The sequence below is a fragment of the Schistosoma haematobium genome, chromosome 1 (genome assembly GCF_000699445.3).
Source record: "Schistosoma haematobium chromosome 1, whole genome shotgun sequence".
Classification (NCBI taxonomy): Eukaryota; Metazoa; Platyhelminthes; class Trematoda; order Strigeidida; family Schistosomatidae; genus Schistosoma; species Schistosoma haematobium.
The window spans coordinates 38,012,937-38,025,589 of NC_067196.1; the positions used below are offsets into that span (position 1 = coordinate 38,012,937).

The 12,653-nt window shown below is 34.9% G+C and overlaps 1 protein-coding gene across 1 annotated transcript; it reads left to right on the plus strand.

The window, feature by feature from the left end:
- Nucleotides 1-4,330: 4,330 nt before the first annotated feature.
- Nucleotides 4,331-10,977, plus strand: TLCD1 (TLC domain-containing protein 1). Its single transcript, XM_051217811.1, has 4 exons — nt 4,331-5,417; nt 5,452-5,534; nt 5,569-5,651; nt 7,646-10,977. Exons 1-4 carry the CDS (start codon nt 5,134-5,136, stop codon nt 8,132-8,134), a joined length of 939 nt encoding a protein of 312 aa, XP_051073966.1. The 5' UTR covers nt 4,331-5,133; the 3' UTR covers nt 8,135-10,977.
- Nucleotides 10,978-12,653: the final 1,676 nt, after the last annotated feature.

The following is a 12,653-nucleotide window of genomic DNA, read 5'->3' on the forward strand; positions in this document are numbered from 1 at the left end:
ATCGGTAGTTTGACGATACTATTATTCTCACGGATAACCCTTTTACTCAGCCAAGTGAATCTTCTGCAAACTGAAAACGACATGGTCGCCTCTATCCCACCGCCGACAGACTTTTTGACTGGTATTGTTGACATGTGTCCAGAGTGACGCTTTGGGATTCCTATGTTCTTTTAAGTATTTTTCGGTTCACTTGTCGAACAAACATGCAGCACTCAGCGTTTGTCGTCTATTAGAGACTTTATAGTGCAATCTTTGCTCTTGATGTGTAGTCTCCTATTCTTACTGGTTGTAACACCAGTCATCGGCTTTTCAAATTCTTACTACAAGTTGATCAATAGCTTCGCACGACGAAATTACGACTTTGCTTCACGGTTATTCTTTTCTACCTACAGTTAGTCTGTGAAATATAGATATACCTAGAATTTGATGCTTATGAGCAGAAGCTATCAGCGACAATGTCTGGCTTCCTACTTTAAACAGATGACAGTACAAATAATGCACTTATCGTACTATCACTGTAGCATCATTATTCTTGCGGCAAACTTAATGTTTCTCATCTGGGGAACTCAATCACTTGTCAAAGCTATCTTTTTCAACGCGACTTGATAGAACGTTGAAACGTTATGTTTTTTCTATTATTTCCATAATTAATCGCTTTACATTCAACCAAAGTCTATTCAATTTATTATTAGTATCTTATTCCTGATCAGTTTCTGTCTCCTCTTTTCCATTTGTCTTTCAGCCCGGCAATATTTGGAGGATTTGCATTAATCGTTTGGCAAAACCTGATGCGCAGCTACTCCCTATAATATTCTAATTATCGTATGAACTAGTAATTCCAGGATTAACGCAATTGAATTAAGAAGACACAGGCACAAACGAATGTATTGTATTTAGAATTCGAAACCGAGCATTCAACCAGTATCAAAGAATCATTAGTTAATTCAAACACCACATCCGCCACAGCTTAAATAGAAGTATAAGTGTTTGTAATCGGTTGTACGTCTTCTTGTTAAGTTCATCCTGAGTCTGTCCGACATTGTATAAGATAAAAACTTTGTAGTATCTAGAAAGTGCTCATTAGTATTGGAATTAACAAACGAAATCGGAACAGACTCACCTGGAATTGTATACAATCAGCATATCGGTTTTGTACTGAAATCATTAATATCTAGAATTTCAACCATAGACTTTTCAACACTATCCTCCCCCACGAAATAATGTTGGATCTTTATATCCCCAAGTTATGAATAATGTGGCTTCATTTAAAACATATTTCTCACATTGTTTAGAGTAAACATTAGAACTGTTTTTGTGATAAGGGTAAACAGCAGTTAATATGAAATCATCCGAAATGTAATCAAACTCGAGGTCACTTAGTACTCGTGCTTCGCATTGAGCAGGTTTTTCACAAGGATCAAATACATTATGAGGATAGGTAATATATGATATGACATCAGGATTTGATTCTTCTGAAATATTCTCATGAAATTCATTAGGACTGTCATTGCAGAGCGTAGGATCGTTAGAAAAATCAGCATCTATCCAAACCACATCAGGTTTTCGATCATGATTAGGGTCATTTAACATATTTTCCTCAGAATTGCAAGTAATTTCATTAGAAATATGTGAATCATTAGGAAAAGTCATACCTGGTACAATAGCATGAGAATTCTGATAAATCGGTTGATTAGGAACTGTTGTCTCACAAGAATTCTGGATTTCATTTAACTCTGAACTGCCATATGACTCTGCACTATCTTTTGAAGTCGTTGATAAAGATAAATTATCATCATGAATACTCGACTCAGTAGAATCAGAATTACAAGACTTAATATTAGTTGCAGTAAGATGAACATTAGCATTACAAACTGACTGAACTTGTCCAATATCACGACATTTGAAGCATTTAGAATTATGAAGTTTACATGAATTAGAAGAGTGGAACTTGCAACAGGACAAACACTGACCAAACTTGTCCCCATCCTCGTGAACTGCATCTAAATTCAATGAATTGTCTGCATAACCTTGAGTATGCACTAGGTTGGGATGACGTAGTAATGTAGTGGACTTTTTTATATCCTCATGAATCATTTTACGAAATCTTCCTCCTTTACGACATTCGAAATTTGCATACTGAGCATAGTTTAGCAGTAGATCCTTGAGAGCTGTATAAGAAAGCGAAATGGGTTTTTCCGGCATAGCCAGAGTTCTTAATAAGCTGTATGCTTCTTTTCCAATGAATGTGAGGAAGTGTGCCACAATATTAACAACCTCATCATCTTCCTTGTTCATAGCCCAGATTTCGAACCTTTCAAAGTAATTTTCAAAAGCTTCCGAAGTTGAATGAATATCTAACTTTTCCATTGCAGGCTCCATCGCGACGCCAATATAATATTCTAATTATCGTATGAACTAGGAATTCCAGGATTAACGTGATTGAATTAAGAAGACACAGGCACAAACGAATGTATTGTATTTAGAATTCGAAACCGAGCATTCAACCAGTACCAAAGAATCATTAGTTAGTTCAAACACCACACTCCCAACATGTTTGATATCGATTCAAATGGCCGTTGAATCTAATGTGGGGGGGTATTGTAGGACCAGTAAAACGTCACTGAGCCTTGGCCAAATCATTCGGCAGTTGGGTCAGTGAATGTTGAATAGTTCATCGAAACCTTTTAAGGTCGATGGCAACAAATATGCACCAATTAATAGAACGCCATGGACGGAGGGATAAACCACGTTAGGTGCTGACTGCGAGGTGTGACTTCGACGTTTGCTGTTAGTCATACCATTCCAGTACAACTCGAGTAGGCCGTCAATCATTCGACACAGATTATCTACGTTAGTGATTTGTAAGACGATTCCCGAATTCATTTTTGAATTAAGCCCAAGTCTGTCAGGTACAAGTACACTTGACAGGTATTTTATAAAGTATACAAGGCTTAAGAGAGACGTTTGAGTGTCATCTTGTATTACAAACACCTACTTTCATCTCCCTTAATATCTTGTTAAATACTGACCCAGTACCTTTCGCGAGGGAAACATGTAGTGTGGATGTTCTCTATGGCAGAATATTTCGCGGTTTCATAATAATCGTCAGACCTCGGAATATTCTCTGAAATGGTTTAAGAAACGTGTGTTTCCAAAGAAGCTATCTGTCATTTCATACTATCCTATTAAAACTAGTGGCTTCAAGTATCCATTACTACAAGACTCAGGAGTAAGTTGGGTTTAACCCTTTTATGTGGTCCTCGCCAACTCATAATCTCATTTGATCCAAAAATTCTTACTGACTTGATCATTGAGATCATTATCAGAGAATGTTCATGGTCATGAAAATCTATTCCCGTATCATTCAGCTTTTTTCCGGTTGACAAGCCCTGCCACCGGACCAAAGAACTAGACAGGGAGCATAGATGTCTAACGACAGAATAAATGAATCCGTTTTTTATTGATTTACCGCAATCAAAAAAATAGTGCAAGCCAATAACTGTTCAAAGATTTAGAACCCTGTAGTTTGCACTTAGAGCTCCTGATCACGTAGCTGCTACTGTTCAAAGAACCGCGTCTAATTCATTCCGAGAATAGTTAAGCTGCTGTAGGACAAGAAGTCGTGTAAAATATCCACATTTCCCTTGTCTTTGGATTTTGGATGGTCACCAAATCATCAGATTCAGATTTGCGTACTGAGGAGAGAAGGCTTATGACCTAAATTAGTCCCGTTCTTGTAAGCTTCTGAGGATGTCAAGTCTTCTCTTTAATAAGTCACTTGAAAACGCTGATACCTCATTTTCGTGTAACAGGTACCAAGAACTTATAAATCGGTGTGAGAACCTGTGTGCTACCGGTATTTATCCTGTATTTTTCTTTTCTACTAGTCAGCTATGCCCTCTGATTTGTCCGAATCAGGTATGACTTTACACAACCAAATCAGATCATTTGTTAGTCTGTGGTAGGACAGAGTAAAGAGGCCTAGCTTCTCTAACCGCTCTTTTTATGGTAAACTGAAAAACTCTGGAATCGCACTACTAGCTGCTCTCTGCGCTTTATCAAGGATACCATAGTGACCTTTTAAACAGTGTTTGCAGTCTGAACACATTCCTGTAGTTTGGATCGCGCTAAGGTTGTGCATACTGCAGTGAACAAGTTAATGCATGGCTTGGTAAATGTCTGTCGTAAAGCTCACAGATTTATAGGCCCCTAAGTTGCGAACTAGTGGCGGTAGTCCATAATCTACAGATCCTGTTTCACTGTCCTCAAGATACTTTTGAGACCATATCACGAGCACTAACGCTTCACTTATGTTGTACGTGTTTATGTTTGTATCGCCCAATGTGCATGTAGAAGCACTTGACCATGTTGATAGGAATCAGCCATTCTTTAGATAAGGTAATCAGGACATTTAAGACAGCCTGAAATACACATGCATTTGCGTCATTTGTTATTTCTCGTAAGAATTTTACATCATCAGCATATAGTAGCATCGGAAAACCAACTACTCTTGAGAGTTCATCCTTATATAGTAAAAAATGTAGCGGACCAAGGAAACAGCCATGAGGCGCTACACTAAGTACTGGTTTCCAGGGCCAACATTTGGAATTCATTCCTACTTTCTGTCCATGACCTACCAAGAAATATTTTATCTTTTAAAGGAGAAATATAGGAATTCCTAGATACTCCAACCCTAGAGTGATCTACTTTTGACACCTTAACAAATCAAAGTGTAGCGACACGCAGATCCACTTAAGAAATATTTCTGTAATTCTTCAACATTCATGCTGACCTCAATAGTTCTTCAGGGCACACCTAGCTGAAGTCGTCCGATCACGGATTCGTACCAGATTACGAGTTGCTAATCTGTGATAGGTATCCATTGCACCTGATAGCCAGTCTAGATCAAACGCATCTCGACATATCGACATATCAAAATCCGAATAGCTATGGCATTTTTGAACGGATGAAACTCCTCGCTCCAACTCACTGACAAAGTTCCACCTTTCAACATGTTGTATATAAAGTTAAACACTTTGAGTAATCCTTTTCTGTAAAACATATATATATCACTCAGCCTTTCGTTCACATAAAACTGAAACCGATACTGATATTGGAACATTGCATCAGTGTATGAAATTATCCGTTCACATTATAAATCGAAGGTCAAGTAAGCGTGATCAGTGGTCACGACAGCCAATGAACTGGCATGGATTCCTGCCATCTGCGAGTGCCGGTCGCGGCGCCGTCTGCATCGCGCTATCCATGACTTTTTTCAGTGCGTTAGACCATGTTTTACGAGGAATAAACCCCCCTAAGACTGTAGTTTGCAAAGGTTCACTCGCTATATGGAAGTGGCGCAATATGATGATTTCTTGGTTACATGCCGTTTTAATTGGAACATGGGATTTATTATGGTTGGTCAAAATCATGTGGTTTAATTTTCCCTAGCTTTTATTATTATCCTGAGTTGATGAATGATCCAGTAGACCATATCGTGCCTTTTACATATTACTTAGTGGCCGTTTCTACTGGTACTGTACAACCTTAAAATTTAACGTTACCTAGGTTACTTTCTTTATGATTTCTGGGATATGTTCACGCAGAGGCAATTGTTCAAAATGTGGGAATTAACTTTGCATCACATTGCAGTAAGTAATGCAATGTATTTAAAGTAATATATTTTCCAAGGTGCTGGTTTCTACTAAATCTGGTTCAGATTTTTACAAGTCGCAACTCTTTTTGCTTGGCTTAGATATAAGAGCTGGAAGCTTTCGATTATACGAGATTATCACTCATATATAGGAGCCGTTTCTAATCGTTCAATCGATGGTATTAAAATAATCGGTTTTTGTTGTCTAAAACGCAGTTTTCCAGAAGTTATTTCAGTATGAGTAGATTCCAGGAACTTTGGAAAATAGTAGAGATTCTTGGTACGGCGATATTTGTTTGGTCTTTCCGTGTGTAATTTCATAGCTCAGTGGCTAAAGAACTGTGTTTCTAAATAATAAGTGCCCAGTTTAGGTTCAAACTTTCGTCTTGTGTGGCCGTCTGTTTTCATGAACATAGATTGTGACTCTATGGAATTTTAAAAACATATTTAGTGAACTAATCACGTTATAACACCACTGGGATGTTTCTTGAAGTAGGAATACTTTTTTCCTCTGGATTGCCAATGGCTTCTATTCTGAGCCATGTAGGATGACGTGTCAAGTCACTTTGTTGTACTTTCCCTAGGATCCCAGCCAGGGAGTTGTGGAGAACCAGTCCTCCAACTGAAATGTCATTTCATGATACTGGTGATCATGAAATGTCGGCGTCTTCTATTTCAACATTTAATAAATTCATTATATTGGAAATCAACTTTCCTCTCTATCTACTATATTTGTTTTCATTCCTATTATCGTTCTCTCATCATTCATGCCTCTCTCACCGAAAATCAGTGTAATTAATTTGTGATTACCAATGGTTTCCTGAATCTACGTTTCAGACTAGATCCTCCATTTCTGAATATCCGAATCTCTGTCAAATCAGGTGATGCTCTTTATTAAACATGGGCGCGTGCCGAGTTTTTACAAACTTCATATATTGTCCGTTTGTGGCTGTTCAATGCGGTATGATTGCATGACTTCATTGGATATCCAAAATGAACTTACTATTTTCATGGAAGTATTTGGCCAATACTATCACATTCCAACTGACCTGTCTACCACTGTAGGATCTCATAAAGGTTAAAATACGTGCTATTGCTTACATGTTGGTTTTTCTGGACTTACACAGTAAAATCATAAGAACCATCAATGGAAGTTATCTAACCCTAAAACAATCGAAACTTACGTGTAGTCGTTGTATCACATTTGTCATACTAACTATGCAACGAATACTACTCATCTGATACTATCGGGAAATGACTTTTATATTAAAACCGCATAATCCATTTTAAAATCATTTTTCCTGTGTATCTCAAATAACAGCATAAAAGTGACAGGTTCAATATGAGATAATCAGAATTACCAGTCGCTGTAAAGTAATAAATCTATCGTCTTGTTATCCTAAGACAATGGGGTGCTAAAAAAAGGTATTCGAAAAGAACGCAATTTCCATTAGCTAGTGCTCAGGTATGTCGGCTCAAAAGCTTATAGCTATGGCCTTTGATGTATCTATCATATATGGAGCCAGCATGAAACTTTCCATCCTGTGCTGTAAAACCTGCGATGTTATCTGACCAGAAACATTTCAAAACAGAGATACTATTTAGTGAAAATCATCGCTTCCCATTTTGGGGCTGCGTAATTTTTCGAATTGAAATTTGATGTATTAGTTACCCTACAAATAGAAACTAATAAAGTAATCTGAAAGCGTGCAATTAAAAGTAAAACTGCAATTTGGTTCATATTTATAGGGAAATAAGAAATAATAATACAACTTTTACATTGATTTTTGATAAAACCACGACACTTTTAACTAAGAAGTTCTAATAATCTGACATTCTTGTTAACAGTACAGAATAATAATCAGCAGTCTTAGGCATCAAAATTGGTTTCTTTCGATTTTTTTTAGCGAAAGTAGTAGTACACATACCGTTATACGTTCATAAACAGTTATTTCAAACTCGTGAATTTGTTATTACACACTTGTTTTATAGGTTCTGAGTGCCTTTCTTTATAATGTACTGTCAGTTCGGTACATAGCGTATACAGTTATCGCCTTACTTGCTGAAGTCAATAGCATATTTCTTCACACCCGTAAATTGATGCAAATGCACAAAGTTCCTTCAGTGAATATGTCTTATCGGTTCAATGCTGTCCTGAACCTAACTACATTCGCAGGTTGTCGAGGATTTGCACTGCTTCGTATTTCATACGGCATGTATATGAACCCCGAAAAAATGACACCGTTTTATACTGTATTGTTGGGGACAAGTATGTTCATCATGAATCTGCTGAACCCAGTTCTATTTTACATACTTCTACGTAACGATTTTCTACTTCCGCCCAGAGATGAAGATCTTTATATCAAAAAAGGGATGAAAGTAAATTGTCCCCCCTTGGAAAGCAAAATATCCAATGGTTATAGCTTATCATTAGAAATAAATGGCTTTCCCTGCGATGGAATTCATAAGCGAAATCTGTGAAAACTTTGAATGGGTTCTGTGAAATTAATCTATCTGTTTATTAAAATACGCTTATTAATCGTTTGTTCTAAGTTAGATCTTTTATTTGTAATCCTTCGGCATATTAGCTTACCTATATACGGTTTATCTTTTGACTTTTTCATTGACATATTTACTAATATCAATTTTTTAATGATGTTCAGTGTTAGTATACTTTTTGCTGATTGTTGATCTGTAAACTCTCGTTGGCTTTTACGAAATTACAATAGTGTATGTCTCGATTCGTAAGAATAGATTTACCAACTGAAGTTTCATTCCCAGTGAACCATTTCACACTGTCCCGTGTAAATGCTTATTTCTTTCTCTTTGCTACACAACTGTTTCACTTTTTCTGACTATATAAATATAAGTTTCTGTATACTTCACTCCCGGACTCTGTATTCTTAGGCATATTATTTGTTTTTAAATACTTGTTTATCATTATGACAATGTTTTTAAACTTGTAATATTTTTCTTACGATTATATTCTGTAAAATATTTTTGATTATGTTAAAGTCATTTCTACATAAAAAATTCTCGGTGTTTACTTCACTGCTTATCATCTTTATTATATCAGTGGACTATTTGCTGTTACCATCTTTGTCAGTAGTCATTTACTAATGTTTACGACAAAGAAAACAAAGCTCCAGTCCCTTCGTCTTTGCTTTTATGTGTTCTGTCTACATTAAAAGAGTTGTATACACAGTTTGAAATGTCTACTTCTTAATCCCTTCATTATTGTACTAATGTATTTGGATTATTTCTTATTTTTGATTCACTAGAGGAAAAAGTCTATCCATCTAAAAGTTTCTGTTTTCATGTTAATTATTTTGTTCAGACATGTAATTAAATAGAATTATAAAGTTATACTCTTTGAAAAAAGAAATTATCGAAGTTCCATGAATTATGTCTGTCTGTCTGTCAGAGACTGATTGTGCAAAGTATAACTCCGCTGTCGTACTTTCTAATTGTGAAACATGACATTTACAGGTTTACAAAATACATAGTTTTTTATGCAAGTAGGTAATGCTCATTTTTGTTGTAAAGTAATAAATAAAAATAGTAAATCTGCTGGTAAGTTTTTGAATTTTTACTGACTGCTGTGGCTATGATGTTCATTACTCGTACCAGTTTACCACCAGCTCTAACAAGCAATGTTTGTTATTGTAAAAGCTAAGATATATTATTATGTTAATTTAATGAATATCTAATTCATTCCTGTCAGTGTATACGAGTCTCATGGTTCTGTTTTGCGTGATCGTTGAAGACTAAGAATAACACGACACAATGTCCGATCTCAATTAAGTGAATGTATCCAATTTTATATTTCTCGGAACATGGGACTTCCATGTGATTTTATAGCGTATGTATGTGCTTAAATGGTGACTTTTATGATATTCTCATACTTGAGAACTACTGATGTCGACTAGTGCAACAAAAAATTCTCACTGGAGTATAAAAATTCATTTCAAACTGAAATTAACCTGTCTAAACTTCATCAACAAGCTGGATGTCTAGTAAATATATATGACCTATTAGCTCCAGCACTGTATAGTTGTGAGGCTCAATTTTTGACATATGGAATTTCATTCTTTAAATACAGCAGCTCACTCAAGTACTCATCTATATTTCTTATACAATTTCTAAGGTCGATAAATGTGTTTATTTAGCCAATCTTGTAGGGTAAAATCCAGTGAAAATTTATTTGTCTCAATAATAACTCGTGGATCAGCACTCAAGAAATCATTAACTGCTATAAAAAGTGAATATCAGGGGATTGAAAACATGCGAGTAAGATATTACGTGCGGTGTCTGAGAGTTGATTCCGATACTCAATTTTTCTATAAATGAGCCCGTCTGACTGCTCTAGTGAAAGACGGTGAGGGAATTTATTGACCTAGCTGAGTCGAATCGTACATATATTCAATCCTATATATATGTATTACCTTAGAAAATTAAGTCATCATTGGTGTATATCATGTCTCTTATAAATGAAAGCCATTTCTTGGCCAGTTACATGTACTGACCATTTGCCTGATTACTAATTAACCCAGTGTAACTTAACCAGTAGATATTATACTATGATGAAAATAAAATGAAGTTAGGGTCCGTAAAGAAAATGCAGGATAAATAATTATTCCAAACATCATTGAGTTTTTACGGAGCTAAATTATAATATGAGGAGGAGGCATATGATTTGAACTTTTCGTTTAGTAGTTTTGACTAACATTGGACATTTTTAGTACTCCCACGGGAAAAGCTACTATAATTTTCAACAATTATGTTGTCTTTTAATTGTAGTGAAAATCTGTCGTTGTTTAGGTACGAATTATTACACCCCATCTTTCGGTGCCAGTAAGAGTAATTGATCATGCTTTTGTAGACAAATGAAATTTATCCCTGATTTATACACAAGATATTTGATTGATGTTTTGAAGTGATTTTTATGAAGTGGACAGATATTTATTATCAGATGGTTGTAGATAGTCGCTTTGTTCAGACACAGAATACTCTTTATGTGGAATGGATTCAGTGCTTTCATACACTAAAGTAAGGATGGTACATGTTACGAACAATCAACATTATCTACAACAGCATATACATAAAGAGGTAGTTAATTCCATAGCATATGGGTTTATATCCTGTAATACATGAGTTCTTTTTATTCCTTCAAAACTATGAATCCACTTCAATAAACAAGTAATTATTCTTGAAATATATTGAATAGGTATGTATTTAGGAAGTTCCTGTATCTTCAACATAAAGAATTTATATACAGTAACGTGAACTTCCAAAGAAAGTGTTTCATATTCACAAGTAAGTAAATACAAAAATGGGGCTCTGGGAATTTACATCAGGTTATGCAGAAATAAGAGAAACACAAACTAACGAAATTCTTATTACGGAAGTAAAATTTTGATACTCACAAAGCATCCTGTTATTTTTAACAACGGATCTATTTGAACAGCACAAGTTTTCTATATGTTAGGGGAACAAATAATTAAAGTGTAATTTAAACTCGACTGTAAATTTAGTTTACTGACAAAATGAGTAGAGCTTTAACTCAGTAAGTTAGAAGTCATTTGTTCAAATATATCTTTTCTTTGAACTTAGAATCAACCTAAACTAGTGTGAGATGTTCTAAATATGTTGTAAAACTGTGTTCAATCAGCTAATGCTTAATCCAAACATTGCATCTCAAACTTGAATCCAATAAAAACTTCCTTGATCCTGACTTACAGTTATCATTGTTAACTATCATAACAATTATAACTAGTACACAAACTATTTCATTTGTAATTAAATTGTATTGTTTAGTTAGGGAATGTACTTTGAATATATCTAAACACATTAGGGTCATGACCGAATTAATGTTCGTGCAAATCATTTTATAATTGAACTACTTAGCAACATCTTAAGCATCTGAGGCCATAATTTATAATCGATTATCTAGTTAAATACTCCTGCGCACTCTGAAGTACAGACATTTTTCTAAACATAATACTTAATAGCTTCAGTCATCTATTCTTATCATTTAGTCATACCTAAAGTATTTACTTTACTGAAAGTAATTTATACACGTTTGATAAATTTGGTGATTAATGACCATTAAAATATCGATGTTTCTTTCATAAGAATAGTGCTCTGTTAGCAATCGAGCTTCACCATATGACAAATTGATAATGAAAGCCAGGACACATCATCCTATGACGGGGTTCCTCCTAAGTATTCACTCCTGAAAAAACCCATACTAAGACGAGAAATCTGTCCAGTGTTTCTTTGTTCCATGTGTTTAGCTAGCTAGTTTCAGACCATGATGCTAACTGAATATATACATCACTATTATTACTATTCTCATCATTATTATTTCGAAATGCAGCTTATCTGCAAAATTGTTGAATGCATAATGCTGTGACTGCCTTGGAGATGCTTAGCACTTGATCGATTGATGCTGTTCTATTTGAAACGTTATGAGATTGTATTCGTCAATGATGATGACGGGATTCTCACTGAATAAATTTTATCAGTTAGACAGAATAACTTCTTTAACTTAATTAGTAGGACTGAAGCCTATTATTCATTTATTTGATAATTAACTCATGATCAAACTGGTTGAATATTTTGTGTATAATTGACAACTATAGTTACGTCAAGTAACCAATCGTTCAGCCTTCTGATCTTCATATAGTTGGAGTTTAAAGATCAGTAACGTGAGCAGTTATCTGTTCAGTCATCGATCAATTCTGTTAACTGAGTTATAAAACGTCTTAATAATACTTTAAGTAACGGAAAATGTTTTTAGCATGATATTACTTTTTTTAAAGTCCATTCAATCGTTATATAATCTCATATAATCTTATATTATTTTCTGCAATTCTATGGACAAGTTTTTCCACAAAAAAGTATTTCAGTGGTACTTTGAATCTAATTCATTAAATATGAGGATTTTTCTAATGTAAACTTAACATTAATCTTAATAAACATGATCTATTAAAACCAA

Bases quoted from the DNA above. Each gene is read 5' to 3' on its own strand.
- TLCD1 (XM_051217811.1), top strand. From the start codon at position 5,134: ATGAAATTATCCGTTCACATTATAAATCGAAGGTCAAGTAAGCGTGAT. The intron at 5,535-5,568 runs GTACTGTACAAC...AACGTTACCTAG, and splicing joins CTTAGTGGCCGTTTCTACTG to GTTACTTTCTTTATGATTTC. The intron at 5,652-7,645 runs GTAAGTAATGCA...CTTGTTTTATAG, and splicing joins TAACTTTGCATCACATTGCA to GTTCTGAGTGCCTTTCTTTA.